At 47.4% G+C, this 22519-nt stretch overlaps 1 protein-coding gene across 2 annotated transcripts in view; it reads right to left on the bottom strand.

Annotated features, from left to right (window-relative positions):
- Nucleotides 1-1502: 1502 nt before the first annotated feature.
- The window catches only part of ARK2C (arkadia (RNF111) C-terminal like ring finger ubiquitin ligase 2C), a 102634-nt gene continuing 81617 nt past the window's right edge, over nucleotides 1503-22519 (bottom strand). The window contains exons 3-8 of one of the 2 annotated variants that reach the window (XM_033087695.1): nucleotides 22201-22311; nucleotides 16977-17106; nucleotides 14919-15023; nucleotides 14489-14584; nucleotides 8176-8282; nucleotides 1503-7653 (exon numbers count right to left, since the gene is read on the bottom strand). In XM_033087695.1, the coding sequence (XP_032943586.1) occupies nucleotides 7536-7653; nucleotides 8176-8282; nucleotides 14489-14584; nucleotides 14919-15023; nucleotides 16977-17106; nucleotides 22201-22311 (667 nt within the window). In that variant the 3' untranslated portion in view covers nucleotides 1503-7535. The remainder of the gene's footprint in view (nucleotides 7654-8175; nucleotides 8283-14488; nucleotides 14585-14918; nucleotides 15024-16976; nucleotides 17107-22200; nucleotides 22312-22519) is intronic. The other variant, XM_033087696.1, reaches the window with a different exon arrangement.

Raw genomic sequence — 22519 nt, 5'->3', positions numbered from 1 at the left:
CAACAGATCAGGGGACTTCTCAGCTTCCAGAATCATGTGAGCTAATTCTTCTTCATGATAAATTTGTCATCTATCTATCTATCTATCTATCTATCTATCTATCTATCTATCATTTATCTATCTTCTTTTTCCCTGGAGAGTCCTGATGAATACAGATAGACTCTGCTCCTTCTTAACCTCCTGGGGGGTCTTCATGGTGACTAGGAGTCACGGGCCCACACAGAGCATGAGTCTGGATGTTTTCTGAAAAGTTCCTTTCCTCCTGGGCACTGCAATAGGGACGTGGGGGAGAGGTGAGGGTGAGGAAGGCTGCACATTTGCCCCGTGTGTGTGGGAGGGAGAAGGAGAGGAACAAAATCCAAGGAAAGAAAACTTCCAAAAGTAGCTCAGGACTTTGAGCAAAAGTAGCTAGGACAAACTCCATTGTGTAAACAGTAATTAAATAGACAAGGATAACAGAGGGAGGTGGGACCTATGAGTAGAGACCTGTGGAAGGAAGGAACTGGAAGGAGCCTCGTCTACCATCCACATTTTTACAGTTGGCAAACGAGGGAAGGGCAGTGTCTTTCCCACATCTACACGCTGGTTAGTGGTGGAGGCCAGGATTAAAGAGCCCTGGTTCGTAAATCAAGAGACATAGATGGAAATACGTGGAAAGCTAGACAGAATTTGGGATCATCTCCCTTGAGCAAGAACTGGGGATTTAAGTGTTCATTAACCTAATGTAAACGATGGACTTGAGTCAATATAATGTATTGCTATTGGCTCATCCATTTTCATAATGTACCCCACTAAGGCAAAGTGTGAATAACAGACAAACTGGGTTCCAGTGGCCAGAGAATATACGGGAACTCTCTGTACTTGCTGCTCATTTTCCTGTAAACCGAAAACTGCCCTAAAAACGAGGTCTATGACTTTTTATTTAAAGTTCATTAAATAGGTTCTGTTTGTAGTTTATGACCAAAAGCCATCTTTCAGTTCACTGACGCACACGCTGAGGACAGGTCCCAGACAACACCAACTATCTGAGTCCGGGCTCTGCCAAAGGAATACAAACTACACACCAACTGTCAAAAATCAAATTCCTTCTCTCCTACAGGGAAACAGAGGAGCCCTCCTGCGCAAAACACAAGAGGTTACACTTGAAAAATTGATCAAAAATGGGAACTTTTCCCTTTAAGACCCATAAATTAAAGTTTAGGAAGCAGGTTAACCAGCTGGTTGGTTCACAGCACAGCACAGATTCTTTGAGAGAGAAAGAAGTAAAAGAAAAGAATACATAAGAGAGAAGGAAGAGGAAGCAGAGGAAGAAGAAGAAGAGGGGAGGGGAGAGGAAGGAGAGGAAAGACGGGGAGGGAGGAGGAGGAAAATGGGTAAGGAAGAGACACCTACTATTTATTACCTGAGTTCCTGGACACACAGACCTGGGGGAGGCTTTGTCTGGACATACCCTGGGTCTACGTAGAAATAAGCACCCTGCACGAGTGAGGTGTAGTTAGCAATGCAGTTCATTTTTATTAGTTATAAATAAAGTACAAAAAATCCACCAAAAGTGAATCTAAGCATTTACACAATTCCTAATGTCTCTGCCTTTTCATTGATGCACTATTGCTTTAATAGTCATAATAAATATTCTTCTAGCTTTCTGCTATAAAATAGTCTATGTAGCAAAATGTCGCACAGCACAACAGAACAGAACAGCAGGAGGATTACAAAAAAGGACAATCAAAACTGAGGATAATCCTTTCACTTACCAGGGGCAACCAAATTACCCCCTGGAGGGCCCAGTTGGGCTGGCTCCACAGCTGAGAAATGAGCCACAGCCAGGGCCAGGGGTGGGGTTAGGGGAGGGAAAGGCTGGGGTGGGCGGGGTGGGGGCATAGGCCAGCCAGGGCAAAGGGCCCCTTCCCACTCTGACCCTGCAGAGCAGCATAAGGCATGTTCATCCAGGAGCCTTGCCAAGGGGGCAGCGTCTGCCAGGCCTGGCAGTGTGGTAGTCATACGCCCCGGTGGGAAAGCAAGAGAACAAGGCCCCAGAGCAGAGGCAGAAAGGGAAGCTGGGCAGGCAGCAGGCAGGAAGCCCAGGGAACGGGATGCATAGTCTGGCCAGAACAAAGGTGGGACTTAGGGACCATGCATGGCCCAGCCACTCTTACAAGCCTGACCAGGCAGTGTGGCGAATTGGGCCTCCACTTCCTCCCCTGTCAGCACCATCCCAGGGGGCCTCACGTGGAGGCTGGACTTCTCCACCAGCAAAGGCAGTGATGTCAAGAGGCAAGAGGGAGTGATGGGCTGGAAAAGAAGGGAAGGAGGAAAGGAGGGAGGAGGCAGACATGCAGAGAGCACAGGAGTGGGTGATCCTCGCACTCCGGGCCAGGGTCCGAGTCCACGCAGAGTCTTCTCCTGGGGCCATGGACCTCCTCTCTCCTTTGGGCCCAAAGGCATCTGGGCTCACTGCTGTGCCAGCCTTTGAGGCAACTGTTTCCCCAAACCCTCCCCTAGCACTCTTCCCACGGAGCAGTGACAGAGAGAGTAAAGGAAGAGGGACCATGAGTCTAAAATCTGTGTCCCCATCTTGGGTTGCCAAGGGTGATGCCTTAAAAACAAAGGCTCTGGGAGATGAGAGGATGGGGTGCCAGTCCCAAACATCATAATTTGGGCTTATATTTTGCCTACCCCATCCCCATATCTAACACGACATGGATTTCCACTCACTCTTCAAGTGATCGCCAAACCTTGTGAGAGAGCAGGTCCCATGTCTGGGGATGTGTCCAGCTGGCCTGCCTCCCTCTCACCCACAGGATGCTGCAAAGGACAGGAAACCTCCAGAGGTCTCCTTTGAACCAATCTGCTGGATAAATTCTCAGGCCACTCTCTTCCTCTCCTCTTTCCTTTCCCTAGATACCCTCCAGTTCACCTCCCTTTACCCCAGCCCAGAAAACTGAGACACAGAGAGGCCCAGTGACTTGCTCAAGGTTACAGGAAAGTTTACAATAAAGGTCATCTGAAAACCGGAGCCTCCTGACTCCCAGTCCAGGGCTTGTTCTAATAAATCATGTTTTTTGGCTTTCAGATGCTCCTGCTGGTCATGTCCGAAGGGAACATTCTGGAGGCAGAGAGATTTGGACCTCAGGTGGAGAGAGTGACCTCTAGTGCCCCCGGATTACCTTCCTCAGAGGATGAAGGCAGGGTGGGCTAAGGTTGTGGGAAGGGTGACGGAAGAAGGAGAAACAGGGTAATGATGGGGGTGGGGGTTGGAGGGCCAAGGGTAGCAAGTGAAAGGATTACCCCAGTCTGCTGACGAGTGCAAATTATATTTATATATGTGCTAAATACAGTCACTATATTGGAGTTTTTCACTAGATCACAGCATACAGAATCAAAGGTTTGCATTTCGTATGGAATGTATCCAAAGAGGCCAGCACCACAGTAGGACAGCTTGCAATCACACACCCTGATAGTTTGGACGAAATAAAGTTCGCGGAATTTTATTTAAAATTTTTTTTTTGTATTCGTAGTTGTTTGTCATCGTACCAATGCATGCAAAGCATTCCACTCCCAGAAACAACGCCAAAATGAGGTAATAGGAGTAATAAAAAAAATTAGTATCCTTTCTAAATAAATAAATTATAATTAAAAATGCAAAACAACTATAAAAATAATTAAATAAGAACCCACGATATCTACAAGTTAGTCATAAATTATGATTGTTAAATATAAGGCATTTAAACTCACAAAACCCTGTAAACTAGCAACGTGCCATGTTTTTGTTTTTTGTGTTTTTTTTTTCATTTTTGTTTTTCTATCAGCTGAAATCGCTCTAGCATTTGCTCTACGCGCGCGCAGGAGATGAAACACGAGGGGGAGACCTGACAGACGTTGCTACAGCCCCACTCGGGGAGTGTGTGTCCCGCCGGCAGGCGAGGGGCTTGGAGGATTTCTTCAGGGGAAAAAAGAAAATCTGGTGCTTTTTACTCACCATTGAAAAAACTGTGCTTGTTCATTAGGCGTAAAGAGTTAAGAATACTTGCACGGAGGCTGGGAACATTTGCCGAAGAGGAGCTTGAGTCCTGCCACAGGTGGTAGGCAAGGGCTACAGGGCCCCAGGGGGTCCCGGCAAGTGGAGGAGCTCTGTGCCCCCGCCCTCTGCCCGCGCAGTCTGGGCTTGTGGCATTAGTTTCAGTGATTGGCACCTCAGTGGACCCACTGCGGCCGGGGCTGTGCTGTGGCTAGGAGGCCCAACTTGACCCTGGGGCAGCTCTGGCCCCAGAAGGCACTCATGCGTCTCAGTCAGGAAAGGGTCTGAGTCCCTTGAGTTGAACAGAAGGAGAACAACAGGAGGTCTCACCTCCTGGAGGTGGTAGGTGTGAGATACTGAGGCCTGAGCCTGCCTCTTCTCTACTCTTCCCCGGCTCCCAGACAACGGGGGAGGGGGCCTCCAGGGAGCAGAAGCACAGACCCCTGTCCTCTCTTCCCACCCTGACGGCTGCCCGGCTAAGGTTGCTGGGAGGTGCCTTGGTCCATGTCACCTCCTGTGCCCACCTGTAGGGGAAGAGGGCCCCAGAGAGAGCGGAGGAAGAGGGAGGCTTTAGGATCTACCCCCGGCAACTGACCTCTACCCCTCCAGGTGAATCCCACCTACCCCACCCAGTCAGTGCCTAAAGTTCGCCTGGGGCACTCAGGGAGTCTGCAGATAATTGGGAGGAGGGGACCACGCCCCACTCTCAGGCTCTGAAACAGATGTTGGTGCCCACAGCAAGTCATTTCAACAGCTCAGTCAGCACACAACTCTAAGGACTTGAATGATGTGTTGATGTTAGAAGGATCAGAGAATGTGAATGTTGGAAGGAAATTTAGCAAGCATCCTATCCAACCTCTGTGTGTTACAGCTGAGGCCCAGAGAGAAGCAAGCAGGTTTCTAGGTCTGCTCACTTTGTCACCAAGAGCCAAGACTGGGACCCAGGAAGCCAGCTCTCATTCCATCTGGCCTCCACACACACTCCCTCTACCTGCTAGCTTTTCAAACTGGCCTTGGAGAGAAGAACAAGAGACTAAGAGGGGACGGACCTTCCCTAGGCCACCCTGGCTACCTCTGGATCGAAGCAGGCTGGGGAGGATTCCCAACTCGCAGGGGCAACTATTATAATAACTAGCTTTCCCCCAAATCCTGACTCAGAAGTACTTTCCACGCTGGTGAGGTCTCCAGCCGTTTATCCCTAAAGACATTGCTCACACACCGGAATCACTGAACGGAAGGGACAAAGTCATGCTCACCGCCGTCAACCCTGAATCAGGCTCTTCACCATTTCTGCACTGTTGTTTGTGTCTTAGCTCCTGGGCTAGACTGTATACTCCTTGAGACGGGGATATAGTCTTCTTTGCTATTGTCTCTCCCAGTGCCTGCACTGCCGGGCACCCATGAAGGTGGGCACGCAGTGATCATTGCCTTCGTCTGAAGGTTCCTCAAGGAACCCTCCCACAAGAAGCCACCTCCTTCATTCTCTGCCTGTAGGTGTCCAGAGCCGTCATCCCTCCACCTGACAGCTCCGGTTGTGCGAAAAGCTTCTACCTCAAGCCAAAATCTGCCTCCTGGTCATTTTTACCCATTGGTCCTGGTTTTATCCTTTGTAGCAGCAATGCAGACTCAGATTTCCTTAACTTTATGGAATTCCTTCATATATGTAGTAAGTATCCTATGCCCTGTAGTCTTCTCTTATTGTGATGAGGGCATTGAGACTGGGGCAGAGGGAGGCTTTGAGGGCAGTGCAAATGAGGGAGAGGAGGAGGGGGATGGTAAAGGAGGAAGAGAGCAGAATTCCAGCTGAGCTGGTGTTTTCCTCCTCCAGATAAAGGAAGTTGGGCTGGGATTGGGGGATTTGGTGCAATTTGGTGGATTTTCCCATCTCCATGCTTTTGTCTTCCCATCTCTCTGCTCGTTTGAGGTTCAGAAAAATTGTGGGGTGGTGCAGAAAGACACACTGTGCAGTGTCACCTGGAATTTCCAGGTCTGTCTCTCCTACCACCTCCATCCCGGAACCGCAAGGAGGTTCCCAGGTGAATGTGTTGGGCAGGTAATATTGATCCTCATAACATCTGGGTGACATAGAGGAAGTGGAAATGGGGATGCACTGGTGTTTCTCTCCACTCTAAGGAGAAGGAAACTGAGGCACAGAGAAAGAAAGGGACTTGCCCAAGGTTATCGAAGAGTCAGAGAAAGAGCCAGAGGCTAGGGGCACGTACCTCCCAAACCCTGCAACGTGGTCTCAGGGCCAGGGCCAAGTCTGAGGGACTCCATCAGGATCCGAGACATCCCAAAGGAAGCTCCATGTCCTCCTCAAGGTCCACACTGTTTGACCATAGCCCTTGCGTGCTAGCTGAGAGCACTTTGCCCAAGACCAAGCGTTCATCACCTATGCTATCTTATCTTCATCATCGGGTTCATTTTTTGCATAGGGAGGCAGTGGCCAAATTGCCTCGTTGTGACAAGGCATGAGCACAGCCAACAGGAAGAATCTAGCATGAGCAGGGACATCCTGATTCTGAGGAACCCAGGGCCAGCTTTCGTTGAAGGCTGGCCCCTCCCTGGTTCATTGTGGAGCCTGGGGGACAGCTGGAGCTAAGTAGATAGGCTCTGGAACTGGAGATCCCTCCTTCAAGACAGAATTCTCCTCCTACCTACTCAAACTCTACCTTCCCAACCCTGGCTCAGCCCCTCAGAAGTCCACCTAAGACTCCCATCTGCTCCTTTTTTAGTCCTCCCCTTTCCCACATGCCCCTCTTCTATGCTCCGTGCACTGTAAACATGAGAAAAACAAAAGCAAAGGAAAAAAACAAAACCAAAAACAAAACAAGAACCCCCCTCCCGCCTCCCAACCTGGGTGAAAAAAAAATCCTTTTTCATCATAAAAAGGATTTGGCTTTTTTTTTTTTTCCACCGTTTTTTCCTTTTCTCTCCTAAAGACGGGAAGATTTGGGCTGTCGTTGGTTGGTTCAGTCAGGCACCAAAACAAGAAACTCAATGAGAAATATTTGGTGCGAATTCGGTAATAGCGACATGTCCACCACAAGATGACTAGAGCACCACACACAACATTTTTCTTAAGCTAACATGCTCCGGCTGCCATCCACAGAAATAGCTAGAGACCCCTACATGGTTTCTACGTGGTCGAGAGGTATATATACAATCCTTCAAAGGACAGGATTGAGGGGCCGGTCTATCGGCTAGGACCTTCAGGATCACATCTAGATTCTCAGCAGCGTGGGCCCCCCCTTCCCACCCCTGCTCCGGGCACGGCCAGCTCCCTCCTTCCCGCGCAGCGAGGTGGATGGGGGCAGTCACCATTCTGGATGGAGGGGTCCTCCCCGCCACCCTTCCTTTCCCTCAGACACTGATACCACCAACTCTTTCCACAAAATGTGCTTGCAGGCTTTTCCTCTACGTCAAATGGCTCAGAAGGCAAAGTTTGGCTGCAAGGGCTATGGCCGTGGGGGGACCTGGTGAAGGAAAATGGGGCATCCACTGGCTAATTCCTCCCTCAGCTGTCGGCTCCCAGTTGTGTCTCAATGTCCACCCGGCAGATGGGGCATTTCTTGCTCATGGCGAGCCATTGGTCCACACACAGTTGGTGAAAGAGATGCATACATGGTAGGCGCCTGAAAGAGAAGGGGAGAGTCAGAGGAATGGTTGAGGGGTAGGGGCCCAGGTCTCTTCCAGAAACTGAGAAGTAGTGGCTACTCAAGGGACCAGTAGACTCACACCTGGGACCACTGGGGGATTGGCCAAAGAGGGCCTTGGGAGCCCTTCCATGGAGTGAGGTTGTGGCTGGGATGGGAAGTCATGACAAGAAGGAAAGCCCAAAGCCCTCTTCTCCATGAAGCTCTTTCATTTTAGCCTCAAACCCATCCAGACCAAATAGCACACTGTTCTCTTAAACTTAGTATCCGTGAGTCCACACCCATAGGCACCACATATCTAGAACGTTCCACACCCCATCTTCCTAGAACAACCACAAAGCACACGATGACATAGTTGACAGTCACACGCACGCATGCACACACACACACACACTCACACACACACACACTCACACACGCACAAGCAAACCCCACCCCACACCCACTGTGCATGAATGACCCAAGAACGAAGAGAGAGGGAGTCCAAGGCCGACCTCCTACCTGACATCTTCTCCATCTTCCAGCACAGACAGACAAATTGTGCATTTCTCATCTGTATCTGACTCCTCTCCCTCTTCTTTCTTGCCCTTGCCATCTTGGGGTCTTCGCTATGAGAAGCAGAGGAGGAGCATTTGTTACCTGGAGTAGACTCACCTGGGGGTCACTGTCTTTCATCCGCAGCCTCCCCCACTCCCTTACAGCCCCTTCCCCACCTCCTTCCCCCTGTAAATCAGTCTCTTTTTAAGTTCCTAAGTAATACCCAGGCTTCCCATGCTCTTCCCAGATCCTTTTCCCTGCCTCCTCCCCAGCCCTCTTCCTTGCTGAGGATACAGAAGGTTAAAGCCCAGTGAAGAAGAAGCCAAATGGACTTTAATTTTGTTGTTCCAAGCAATTCATGTCCCAGGCATAAACTTTATACTGTCCTAAGACCATAGAGTTTGGAAAAGAATTGTGTACCGATGTAGCAATCCGTTGCCAAATGATGGCTGTGCATAAACAGCTTCCTCCTTTCTGTTCCCCTCATGCTGTCCACTCTTCCTTCCACCCTTTCCAGCCTAGATCCCTGCCTCCCAGCTTCTCCCTCCACTTTTAGGTCCAGCATTCATCCATGCATCCATTCATCCCTTTCCTCCCTTCCTTTCTTCCTTCCTTCCTTCCTTCCTCCCTCCCTCCCTTTCCTCCTTTTCTCTCTCCCTTCCTTCCACTCACTAATGTCTATTTATTTATTCATTCGTTACTAGATGAAGGCAAAATTCTTCAATCTGACATTAACATCTACAATTTGTACCACACTGCTATTTTATATTGTTGGGTTTCTCTTCCTGTCCAGAAAGTTCCTTAAAATAGGCACTAGTTCCAACATAAGATCAGTCATTATGCAGACACTCTGTTTATACTTATTGACTTTAATTGTCCTGTTTTAAATTCTATGCTAATTGTTTAACAATAGTTAACCACCGTGTAGAAAGTTCCAAGTGCTTAGATGGCATGGCCTATGGACTCCTCTCCTTTAGGTATCACCCCACACTTGGCCAAGTATCCTTAATAAATATTCTGGGGAAGAAGGAATGTAATCAGTGAATGAAATCAGCCCCTCTTTTGTGTTTCCATCTCCATACTCTGCAGTGAAACACCCATGTGAAGAAAACCAGCCCTTCTGTCCCCTCTCCAGGAATAAGCAGACTTAACGATCATTTTGCCAAGAGAAAAATCTGGAGAGTCACAAGATGAAGACCACCCTGACCTTGGGGCCAGGCCTAGATGCCAGATCTTTTCACTCTGGGCCTTGGTCCTAAGCTCTGGAGTTCCTTAGTCTGATTTGTCTGTAACCTCACTGGAACGTACAAGAATATCCATGCCTTTTGCTCTCAGACTCCCTGTGTCCTACACCCCACTGTAAACCACTCCAGGCTACTGCAATACATTTCTCCCTAATCCAGAATCCAGAAAAATTAGAATGACATTCATAGTCCCACATAATTGTCATGGCTTTTCAGTATGAATGGAGCCGTGATGATCCGCCAGCCTAAGAGCCCAGCTGTGTTTCCTGAAGGAGGGGCCTGCTTTTCACTGGCCCTGTGAGAAAAGGAATGTTTGATAAAAGATACTATTAAGAATCAACTACTTGCCTATTCTGTATTGTTTACTTCCCCACAATTATTCATGATTTCCTTTTTATAGTTAATAATTTAAACTTAATAGTCTTACTTTGTTTTACTATATCTAATCTGTATTTCTTGGAACTATTCTCTTTTCCAATCTTACCCTATTTCCTCTTTTGTATTTTTAATCTTTTAGGTCTTGTAGTTTTTGTCTTCTCTTTTCATTTATGTAACTGTTATTTTAACTTTAACCTTTTTCAGCATTTAACATTTTTTGATCCCTTTGGCCCATACCTTCTTAATTTCATTAACATTCACTTGGATGTTATTGATTTTAATTTTATGTCGTTTTCATGTCTTTTCCTAGTTCTTATTCTTTTTATATTTTTCTATTTGATTATATTTTTGTATACTTTTTATTCTTATATCATTACTATTTTGAAATATCCTTTTTGTTTTATATTATTTTACTCTCAGTTTAAATTTTTAAAGCTTTTTTTCCCACATTTTATTTGGGTCCTAAACTTTATCATTTCTCATTTTTAATTATTTCTATTCCTTTTTAATAATATTTTTATTCTCCTAATTCTCCCTTTATTCTCATTAGGTTTTTTTTAATTAGTTTCAGGTGTACAAATAATATTATAGACATTTACACACCTCACAAAGTGATAACCCTCCACCCCCAATCTATTACCCCTCTGACATCATATATAGCTGTTACAATTCCATTGACTATTCCCTACGCTGTACTCCACATCCTGTAACCATATATATATGCATATATATATATACACACACATATATGTATACATATATGTAATTATAGTTGACATTCATTATTGTTCAGCTTCAGGTGTACAGTGCAGTGATCAGGCATCTACACCATCCCTGAGGTGGTCTCCCTAATAAGACAAGTGTCCATCAGATACCCTACAAAATTTTTACAACATTTTCAATTATGCTCCCCAAACTATCTTTCCTATCCCCGTGGCCATCTTGTGGTTACCAATTTGTGCTTTCTACTCCCCTCACCTTCTCCCTCATCCCCATCCCGCTCCCATCTAGCAACCCTCAGTTATTCTCTATATTTCTGAGATGGTTTCTGAGTAGTTTGTTCATTTATTCTATTCTTTAGATTCCACACATACGTGAGATCATATGGTGTTTGTCTTTCTCCATCTGACTTATTTCACTTAGCATAATGTTCTCTAGGTCCATCCATATCGTTGCAAATGGTAAGATTTCATTCTTTAAGGCCGAGTAATACTCCATTGTATAGGTACCACAGTTTCTTAATCCAGTCATCTACGAATGGGCATTTTGGTTTTTTCCACATCTTGGCTATTGTGAATAGCACTGCAATAAACATAGGGGTGCATACATTTTTTCTAATTAGCGTTTTGGATTTCTCTGGATAGATACCTAAGAGTGGAATTGCTGGGTCATAAATTAGTTCCATTTCCAGGTTTTTGAGGTACCTCCATACTGTTTTCCATAGTGGCTACACCAATCTGCAATCCCACCAACAGTGCACGAGCGTTCCCTTTTCTCCACATCCGCGCCAGCACTTGTTGTTTGTTGATGTACTGATGATAGCCATTCCGACCGGAGTGAGGTGGTATCTCACGGTGGTTTTTATTTGCATTTCTCTAATGATTAGTGAGGTTGAGCATTTTTTCATATGTCTGTTGGACATCTATAGGTCTTCTTTAGAGAAATGTCTCTTCATGTCCTCCGCCCATTTTTTAATTAGGTTGTTTGTTTTTTTGGGTTGAGTTAAATGAGTGTTTCATAAATTTTGGATATTAACACCTTATCAGATGTATCAATATTCTCATTAGTTTTTGTTTTTTTTTTTTTTTTTAAAGATTTTATTGGGGAATGGGAACAGGACTTTATTAGGGAACAGTGTGTACTTCCAGGCCTGTTTTCCAAGTCAAGTTGTTGTCCTTTCAATCTTAGTTGTGGAGGGTGCCGTTCAGCTTCAAGTTGTTGGCCTTTCAGTCTTAGTTGTGGAGGGCGCAGCCCAGCCCCAGGTCCATTTGCCGTTTTCTAGTTGCAGGGGGCGCAGCCCACCATCCCTTGCGGGAGTTGAACCGGCAACCTTGTGGTTGAGAGGACACACTCCAACCAACTGAGCCATCCGGAAGCTCAGAGGCAGTTCAGCTCAAGGTGCTGTGTTCAATCTTAGTTGCAGGGGGCGGAGCCCACCATCGCTTGCGGGAGTCGAGGAATCGAACTGGCAACCTTGTGGTTGAGAGCTCACTGGCCCATGTGGGAATCGAACCGGCAGCCTTCGGAGTTAGGAGCATGGACCTCCAACCGCCTGAGCCACCGGGCCGGCCCAATATTCTCATTAGTTTTTAACTCAACTCTTCCTCTCACTGATTCAGTCCACTTCCCCTTTTCATCCTTTGTATTTGTTCTTGTCCTTATTTCCTCACAACCTGTTGCAATGATGGCAGGTGGAGTGTGTGGCCCTTGCAGGAGTGAGCACCCCTTGGTCAGGGAAGGAGAAGCTGCTCCCAGGCCCCTGAACAAGCCTCATTCCCTTCCATGTTCTTCTCCAATAACTTGAAGCTCTCTCTCCAGAGAATGGTCATTTTTCCCTTGCAGGTTCTTAATTACTGAAATATTGTCATTTCCTCTATTAGTACACTATCCATATCTGACACATAGTAGAAACTCAAATGTTGGTTGAGATCACTTAAGGATAAATCCAGGGCCTCACTGAGGAGGTGCATCGACCAAGATTCATGGTCTTTGATGGTGACCCCACGGGCACCTGGGCAAGCCTCGAACAAGTGAGCGTCACATACAGGGAAGAGAAGCTCACCCTTGTTGAGCACTCCCCACTTACCAGGCCCTGTGCTGAGCTGTGTACATGCACTGTTGCACTGAATCCCCAGAGCACCCCAGAAGGTAACGACTAATATATCATTCCCATTTGACATTCAAAAGGGCAGCGAAGGGGGCAGAAAGGCCAAGTAGGTTGTCCAGAGTTACACAGCTATAAGTGGTAGCTATAGACTGAATGTCTGTGTCCCCCCACCCAAATTCATATGTTGAGGCCCCAACCCCCAACGTCATGGTATTAGGAGATGGAGCCTTTGAGAGGTGATTAGGTTTCGATCAGGTCACTAAAGTGAAGCCCCATGATGGGATTAGTGCCCTTACCAGAAGAGAAAAAGACTCCAGAGCTTCCTTTCTCTACCATGTGAGGACAAAGCAAGAAGGCAGCCATCTGCAAGCTAGGAAGAGAGCCCTCACCAAGAACCAAGTCTACTGGTACCTTGATGTTGGACTTAAATGTCTGTTGTTTAAGCCACCCAGTCAATGGCATTTTCTTACAACTCCTTAAACTGACTAAGACAAGAGTAAAACTGAAATTCAAAACTGGCCCTGTCTGATTCCAATACCGAGTGCTGACAAATACTGTATCCTGGGGCTTCGTGAGGAGGTAAAGATGGGCTCTGGCTTGATCACAACGCTCGAAGTTTCTCAGTGCCTGTCAAGCTTTTAATTCTTAAATTCTTAAAAATTATTTGTTTTCATAGCAGACTTTATTTTTTAGAGCAGTTTTGGTTTAGATAAAAATAGAGCAGAAAATATAATGCATTCCCATTTCCCTCTCCCTCTCAACACACACATTTTGCCCCATTTTTAACATCATGCATTAGTGTGGCACATTTGTTACCACTGATGAACCGACAGTAATACACTGTTATAGACGAAAGTCTGTTAGTTTACATTAGGGCTTACTCTTTGTGTTGAACAGTCCTATGAGTTTTGACAAATGCATATTGTCATGTGTCCACCATTACAGAATCATACAAAATAGTTTCACTGCCCTAAAAATCCCCTGTGATTCACCTATTCATTCTTCTGTCCCTCCCCAAAGCCCTTGCTGACAATGGATCTTTTTACTGTCTCTAGTTTTGCCTTTTCCAGAATGTTATATCGTTGGAGTCCTTCATATGCAGTCTTTTCAGGATGGCTTCTTCCACTTAACAATATGCATTTTAGGTTCCTTCATGTCTTTTTATGGCTTAATAGCTCATTTCTTTTTATCATGGAATAATATTTCATTACATGGAGTTACCACAGTTTGTTTATCCATTCACTTATTGAAAGACATCTGGGTTGTTTTCACTTTTTTAAATTTAATTTTTAAAAAAATTTTATCTCGGATTCCTGGCAATAACCCTAGAGAGTCTACCCCTATAGGCAAAGCCTGTGAATCTGTGGCTTTAAAAGCTCTCCAGGTGATCCTGATGCTCAGTGAGAATTGGAAGCCTGCTCTAAAGTCTTAGTTGCCCATTTGTCCACCTGGAAGACTGGACTTGGAATTCTTTTCTAAAGACAAGTCTTAGCCTTCAGTGCAAGTGCTCCCTTTGCCCACTGCACTCAGATACAAATATTTATTTTCCTGTACACCATCTTAGTATACCCATTAACAAGTCCACATGTACACACATACCCAACCTCCTTCTTTACTGATAGGAGGCCCCCATCTCCCATCCTGGTCACACCTGGTAGAGGCAAGGGACAAGATCCTGGGAAAGTATCACTGCTTCAGAGAATCTGTCTAGAGCAAAGGCTTCTGAATTTTGGACTGTGCTCCTCTGTGGAGAACTAGGTCAAGGTCAAGTGTACAACCTGTACCTCCCACCCGCTAACTAGGCAGGTTGGCCTGCTGGCCAACTCACCTTCTTATACTTGTGGGGGAAGGTGAACCTCTCAATGGTATTCTGTACAGCTCCCCGAGTCACATTTCCCAGCCTGTCCTCGAGCTGCAGCAGCTCCTGCAAAGAGAAAAATGGATATGTGCACACTGTGCATGCAAAGGCACACATATACACATGGTGAGGAAGAGGGGCACTGAGAAATGTTAGCAGGAAGAACTCACATGGCCATTGGGAAGAACTTATCTGATGCGAAAAGATCACAATATCTCTACTCGTTCTCTCTTTTTTTCTTCTCTCTCAAGAGGTTCCCCTTCCCACCCATGCCCCACCCACTAGCGGGGGGACAAAGAGGCGACACAATGCATGATAATGATGAATGATAATGGCTTCTCCACCAACCCCTCTGGAGTCAGGCTGGCAGGAGGATTCCCAGACAGAGGGGTGGGTGTACCTCGTAGCTCTCCCTCACCGCAGAGGTGTGTCTGCTGGGGTTCAGTCCTTGGAGAGCAAGGAAGTGAAGCTGAGGGTAAGGGTAGTTTCGGATTTCATGGACGACCTGTTGGGGAGAAAATGCTTCAGATAAGATTCCAGGGTCCATGAACGCAGCATTTGACTCCTCTTCCCGTAACCTCCAATCTGCACACCCTGTGATTCTGTGGGCAAAAGTGCCATCTTTCCTGCTCCTCGGTCCCCCTTTCCTCCTCAAGAACCAAGCTTGTGTTAGACCAGGCCAAAAAGAATAGCAAAATCAATAAAGTAATGCTTAACCTGATGGGACATTTATTTCATAGCAGGCACTGCTCTAAGTCCTTCAAATGACTAACAAATTTAATATTCTCATCTGATCTATAATGTGAGTGCAATTACTATGCCCATTTTACTAACAGGGTAAATGAGACACAAACAGATTAAGTGGCCCAAGTAACGCAATCGAGTGGCAGGACCATGATTTCAAATCCCGGCAATCGAGGGGCACAGTCCATGCTCTTCCCCTTGACTCCACACTGCCCACCAGGCTGGGTCAAGCGAGGGCTCAACATTTAAGGGGGCGCTAAAAGATTCAGTAATCAAGATCAAGAATATTTTAATGCAATGTCCCTTTTTAAGTCAAAATTAATGCAAAAAATCCGTAATGAACAAAATATCAAACTATTAAATAAAGACAGAATTTGCCCCTCTACTTGCATGGTGCTGCCTCACCAGGTATGAGTCAGAGGGGCAGGTGTCCAGCCTAGCTCCTCATCTTACTCATTGCATGACCCTGGCCCATTACTTAACTTCTCTCTGCCTCAGTTTACCAATTTGTAAAGTAGGGATACTACCCTTTTGTGTGGGGGGTTGTTGAGAGGCTTAAATGAGATAATCCATATAAAATGCTTAGAACCGTGCCTGGCATGCAGTAGGGGCTCAATAAATGTTAGCTTTGATTCTTAGGAGATGGTGCCTCCCATAGATGGTGAACCATAGAACCTCAGAGCTGACAGGACGTCTGACATTACCTGCCCAAGCCTCTCATTTTATAACTAAGGAGACAGGCGTTGAGTAGGAAGAACTTGTCTGATGCTGAAAAGCAGAGGCAGAGGGTTGGAAGGCTGGAATTATGTTTTAGGGCAGCAACATGAAGAAGCTGTCTGGGAATGAGATTTTCAATCAGTCTTTCGCTGCCTTAATGGAATATCGCCACCTTCCTTCCATGAAGCTGGTGAAGCTCCATACTTGAAGGAGCCCAAACAACCTGTCCTTCTGCGGTCTGGGCACCGGCAGTGAGGAGAAGGCCAGCCCCTTGCAAAAAGCAGACGGGATCAGCAGACCAGGCCCATGGGCTATCTTTGGGGTCTCTTTCGTTCCTCACTCCAGTCCTGTGAGATGGGCCAGGCAGAGATCTTCATCCCATTTCACAGATATATGTCCAGCAAAGGGCTGACCCTAAGACATTAACTAAATGAGGTCATACAGGGTGCAGGGACCTCTTAACCCTGAGTCTTTTCCCCACAGTCCACAGCCTGCCATGCCCACCCCTTTCCACCCTCCCAGTCCTCTCAGAAGCACTGGCTTCTAGTCCAGCAGTTTTCTTTTCTTTCCCTTCAAGCCAGAGTGGGAATAGGAGCTGGGAGGGGAGGGGTGCTGTGGGCCTGCCAGGGAGCAGGATACAGGGAGGCAGGACATGGGGGCGAGGGGTAGGACACGGGGGGGTTGGGCAGGCCACGGTGGGGGCAGGACATGGGGGGCAGGACACGGGGGGCAGGACACGGGGAGGGCAGGACATGGGGGAGCCAGACACAGGGGGGCAGGCCACAGGGGGAGGGGTAGAACACGGTGGGGGGGGCAGACCACGGTGCAGGCAGGACATGGGGGGGTTGGAACATGGCGGGCAGGACACGGGGGAGCAGGACACAGGAGGGGCAGGACACAGGGGGCAGGACACAGAGCAGGACACAGAGGAGCCTCAGACCTCAGCCCACCATGGCCCCCAACAAGAGTCAGTTGCCAGGCAGAGCCCCTCACTCACCATCTGCGTAGAGGAGGAGTTTCTGGGAAAGTGGTGCATTCGAGGCGTTGCTAGGTAATGCTGATAGTGCTGAGGGATGGGCCGCACCTGGAACTGAGCAGGACTCAAGCCGGCGTCCACACTGAGATCCCTGCAGGGACACGGCCACAGTGAGCCACAGGCGGTGGGACTCAGCCCGGGGGTCACAGAAGGGACCTCAGATATCAAGCCGCTGCTGTAGCATCAGTCACAAACTGCCAGAGCTGCAGCAACTGGACCTCACCAGGTCCATCCCTTCTTTTTATAGAGATAGAAACAAAACCCTGGGAAAGAAAGGGCTCTGCATGGTCTGAAGGGGCTAGAACAGTCAAGGCTCCATACGACTTCTTGAACTAGTGCACCAAAGCACCCTCCCAAGACACAGCCCATCCCCAAGAGGAATGCTAAAAGAAGAACAAATTGAGCTGGTCAGAGATGCAGAGCAAAGACAACGTCCGGAGAAAGCAGAGGGTGCAGCAGAAGCCATGCTTCTACCACTTAGAGAAAACAATAGAAGAGGGTCCTCAACAGCAGTGAGGCAGGAAAAGCTGTTCTGAATCGCAGCCCCCACCCCACTCCTAAAGTATAGGACAATTCGTTTCACTTAAAACCTGGTCAACTAATGCAAGTGAAAAGGAACCAGGGCTTCTTGGAAAATGGCTACTTTCAGGCCTGGGGCAGAAAATGTGCAAATTGAGACTGAAACATCTTGTAATAACCGAAAGCCAGGCAGTTATTAAACACTACCAAAGTCACGTCAAAAGGATTCAGGAACCCTCCAGAAGAGGCTCCCACTGGCCAGGGTTTGGACAATTTGCATGTCAATGAGTATAATTGCAACAGATTCACACATGGCATAGGTACAAATCCATGAGAGTGAAATGATGCTAAAGAAAATCGGTCCCTTTGAAGGATGCTAGGGAACCAACTCCTCATTTTGAAAACTAGTAAATAAAGTGGGGGGCAGGGGGGTGGGAACAAGCATCTATCTTGCCTTGCCTTTATTAACTGTACTTCAGGGTAACAAGTAGCTGATGAAGTTTCTCTTTGTAACAGTTTTCTTGCTAATAAATGAAGAAGGAATGATTAAATTATTTGTCACCTTTTTGTATCCCCTCAAGAAATAAAGGATCTAGGCAAAGATCATCAATTGCTACTAACATCACAAAAGGAGAGGCAACCAGCTTCCTGCTGGAAACACCAACACCACCTCTAAAGTATTTCTGCCAAAAAATAAGAGTTGAACCTGAACCTGCTCAAGCCTTGGTCTAAGTGCCAAGGTATAGGGAGGTAGGAAACGGAGGGACATTGTAAGTGATACCACCAGGGTGTGACCAGCAAAATCTAGATAAGCGGAAACTAAAAAACAGCCCGATTTCTTCAACAAAAACACTGGGGAAAAAAATGTATATGACGGGTGATAAAGATGAACTGGGACTTCAAGGAAACTGATCAGGTTGGGAGATCTGTGGGCGGAGCTGGGCTCCTTGGTCCTAACTTCCTTTTCATAAAACTCAATGGTTCTGACTTCCTGTCTCCCTGCCGTATATTTACCCACCATCTTGGCATGTGGTCAGAATGTGCACGTGGCTCATGGGGTCTGCACATTCTCATGCTGCTGTAGTACTTTCTCCTTTACCCGAGTAAATCGTTTTGGTGACGGACTACCTAGTTGATGGCATTGTTTAGTCAACAGGGGCATTAAAGAAATTTCTGCTTCCAGCTGTGATGTACATATAAAATGTAATGTACATATTCCTATATTTTCTATATATATTAGCCCAGATCCCTGGAATAACTCCTGATGTCCTTTGGGAATCTGTCCTTTAGGAAATGAGTTAAACTCTTGAAGTAAACGTAAAAATTCACTAGTCCAGCCGCTTGTTTCCACAGGTCGAACTAAGGCCTGAAGAAGGGCAATACCTTGGTCCTTGGCCCGCCAGTTAGGTCCCGCAGGGTTTCTGACCCTCGCCTGGGCTCATCCCATGGTCTGCCTCAGGGAAAGGAGTTCCACGGGGCACCCTCATGTGGCAGAAACTCTGACTCTTAGCATTTACCCAGCAGTTTCAGGGAGCCCAGCAGATTCAAAGCAGCCAAGAGACGCTCAGAGAATTCTACCAAAAGCAAAGTCCCAAGGAACTTGGAATAGAGTCATTCCAATTCCAAGAATGCTGACTAGAAAAGCAAAAGGAGAAGGATGAGCTGCCTGGGTTGGGCCTGCACAGGTTCTGCGATGCACCTCTTATCATCTCATCAGAAAATTCCTTCCTAAACCCAGGATCTGTGAACAGGGGACGATGCATGACCCTAAAGAAGCCTGAGTCAGGACTTGCCTAAAGAGACTATTTCCTGCACCTGTAAGGAGACATCAGCCCCTGGAGAAGCAGTATGTGCCTCCTTTCTGCTGTTGCCACCAGCCGTGAGAACCAGGCTGAGATGCACCAGTGCCAGAGCCTAGTCCACCCTTCTGAAAGGGGTCACAGAAACCCCCCAAAGGTCTAAAGCCACAGGGTTACCCAAAACAGTGTCCTGGAGATTTCTTGTGGACATTGTCTCAATGAGCAACTTTTATCAGTTGTGTCTAAACGTCAAACTGAACTTTATTTGCCACTATCAATGGCCTTGAAACATGGAATAGTCTGGTTGCTATGCTGACTCTCCCATTCTTCTGACTCTCCCATTCTTCGCAGGGAGCTTGCCCCAAAAGTGCCTCACCAACTTGCAGGTGAGTCCCGAGGAGACTTTGCTGAAGCAGAGCTGCCTGCAGGCAGGCTAAGGACAATAGAAAGTTCTCATCCTCCACCCACCCTCCCCCATAAGGTGCCTGGAGGCCTCCACCAAGGCAGGAAGAGAGCTGGGTGGTAGCGTAATGTGCAATCTGCACTGGGGGACAGAACTGGAACTGCAAATCTGGAATTGAGTCAGAGACGGAGGAGGATGAGGATGGAGACACTGGAGTAGAAGCTCAAGGTCAGGGTCAAGTTATTGGGCCTGGGCCAGAAAGGAAACATCCCGGCTGGAAGCAGCTGCTTGGGTAGAATTAAAATATCCTAAAGTAAGGGGGAAAGGTCAGGACAGCCTCAGGCATGGGGCTGGACAATAGCAGCTGGGGTTTCCCAATTCCTGGAATGACCTAGGGCAGAAGTCAATGGTTTCCTGGTTCTCTAACAGGAAAAGGGGGTGGGAGGATTGAAGACACACTCTCCCCACCTCCTTCCTCCCAGGGTTCCTCACAGCAGGTCAGAGTAGCCCCTTTATAATGCATTTCCTGTCATCTAATTTCCAGACTCCACATCTCCTGGCAGAAGAAGCCTCCCTAGAAAAGAGGGCTGGATGCCATTGGCGTGACCACAATTACAAAAAACCCCTCATCACCAGGAAGCTGGTCCTTGTTGGAGCAGAGCTAATTATAAGGGAGAAGAAAGTGTCACCTCCTCCTCTGGAAAGGGCATCCTACTTGGGAAGTGGGGACAGGACAGGCAGAAAGGGCCCAGGGGGTGAGCCCAGGAGGGACTCACGGGAGGTCCTCCCAGCGTCTCCTGATGGGGCAGAAACCAGACTCTGGAGCCTCAGTCTTTATGTTTCTTGGAACAAGTAGGAGTCAGGAACACAATGATTGAAATGAGTGAGAAGGCCGGGGAAATCAGACTAAATAAAGAAAGCAGCAAGGGCTGAACACCTGCGCTGCTCCTCCGGATACCTCTCCAGAACACCTCTCACCTGTGTCCCTTGTCCAGTCCCACTTGCCACATTGGACCCCGTGTGTTTGTTCAGATCGCTCAACCAAATGCAAGGGCCCTGAGCGCTCCGTGTAGCTGGATTGAATTAAATTGAATTGACTTGACACTGAGGGACAGAATTCAATCTAAACTGCAATTAAATTTTTCCTGATTTGAATCTGCTAATTAGAAAAAGTCTGGGCTGAAGTCAGCTGTTGTGCAATCTATCTTTTAAGGGAGTGTTGGATTTGACAGCGTGTACCTGAGAACCAGCAGGGGTTGGGGACAAGGGAACATGTTAAAATAACTATTTCCTGCACCTGTAAGTAACTTTAGCATTCAATCAACAGAACTATCCTTTTGAATCATTCCTAGGCGTCTAGTCCTAGGTTGCTTCCAAAGCAACCCTTGACTAGGCCCGTTTGCCTGACTAAATGGCTGAGACATGACACAATTGCACGTTTATTCTTTTTAAAAGTCCATCCCTTTTCATTGAGGTTATTTTTTGGTTTTTGTTTCTACATTCTTCTTCAAAAACAAAAGCAAAAAATTTTGTTTTTAACCTCAAAGTTGCAAGAAGAGCACGAAGAATTCCTGGATAGCCTTTACCCAGATTCCCCAAGTGTTAATGGCTTACTATTTTAGTGCATTTCTATTCCCCCACCATACCTCTCTCTCACTTACATACAGACATGCAGACATACATATACATGTACTTCTCCATTAATTTTTCTCCTGAACTATTTAAAAATAAGTCACAGGCATGATTCCCTTTACCTCTAACTACTTCAGTGAACTGCACGTCTTTTTCAAGTGTTTGGGGGTTCGGATCCAACCCGAGTTTAGATCATCTCTCTTCTGAGCTAGAATCAGAGTCTGGGGACCAAAGATCCAAAACCAAGCAACACTGTGTCCCAGGACAGCCAAGTCCTCTGTCCCAAGTGCAGGACACTGTGGGGAGATTTCATAGGGACATCGTGCCTACAACACACCACAACGCCCTCATCCTGTCTCCCAGCTTCTCTCCCCAGTCCTTGCCTCCAACCTGTCTGGCTCTGTCTCCATGAGCCTATGTTTTGCCTTGCTGGCTTGACTTGGCTCTTCTCTGTGGATCCCTTGAGGTTCACCTTCTCCAGGAAGCCTTCCTTGACTACCCTAGCTCCCGAGACTCTTCTTTTTGCACTTTCCCCAGGGACCACCACTGGTTCCCAGCCTTCATTGAATTTGGAAATGTTTTGTAACTCTGTCCCCACCTCCCATGCAGGAGCATGAGCACTGAGCCCCAGGCTGGACTAACTGCTGGGCTAATTGCTGGAACCAAGTCCAGCGGGGGACAAACTGACCCTGAGGGTGACCAGGTCTAGGGGCAAAGGCTGGGGCTTGAGGACCAGGCCTCCTGCACTATTTAAGTGAAGGATACAGGAACTCCATGGATTAGGCAAGACCCTCTCCCCTTCTTGTCCTCCCCAGGGACCCCAAAGACTCACCAGTCAGTGCCCTCAGCCAAATACCTGGGCTGAGGCGTTTGGAGTTGGTGGCCGAAGTCAAAGCTGGGGTGGAGGCGGTGGGGGTGGACAGACACGCGCTCCTGACTCCGCCTGCACCAGAAGGGAAGGAGGGCCCATGGAGTCAGGGCTGCCCAGGGCCAGCCCAGCCCCCAGGAGCTCTGAGAAGGCCCAGCCAACCTGAGCTCACAGCTTATGGAGCAGCGAGCTTTGCCCCTCTTTCCAAACTTGCGAGGAAGCTTCCCACCTGGGCAGCAGCCGTTAACTCAGACATTCCCGCTGTCTTCGGCTGCCCACTGTA

This window comes from Rhinolophus ferrumequinum, chromosome 19 (genome assembly GCF_004115265.2).
Source record: "Rhinolophus ferrumequinum isolate MPI-CBG mRhiFer1 chromosome 19, mRhiFer1_v1.p, whole genome shotgun sequence".
NCBI lineage: Eukaryota > Metazoa > Chordata > Mammalia > Chiroptera > Rhinolophidae > Rhinolophus > Rhinolophus ferrumequinum.
This window is presented reverse-complemented; position numbering and strand designations above follow the sequence as displayed.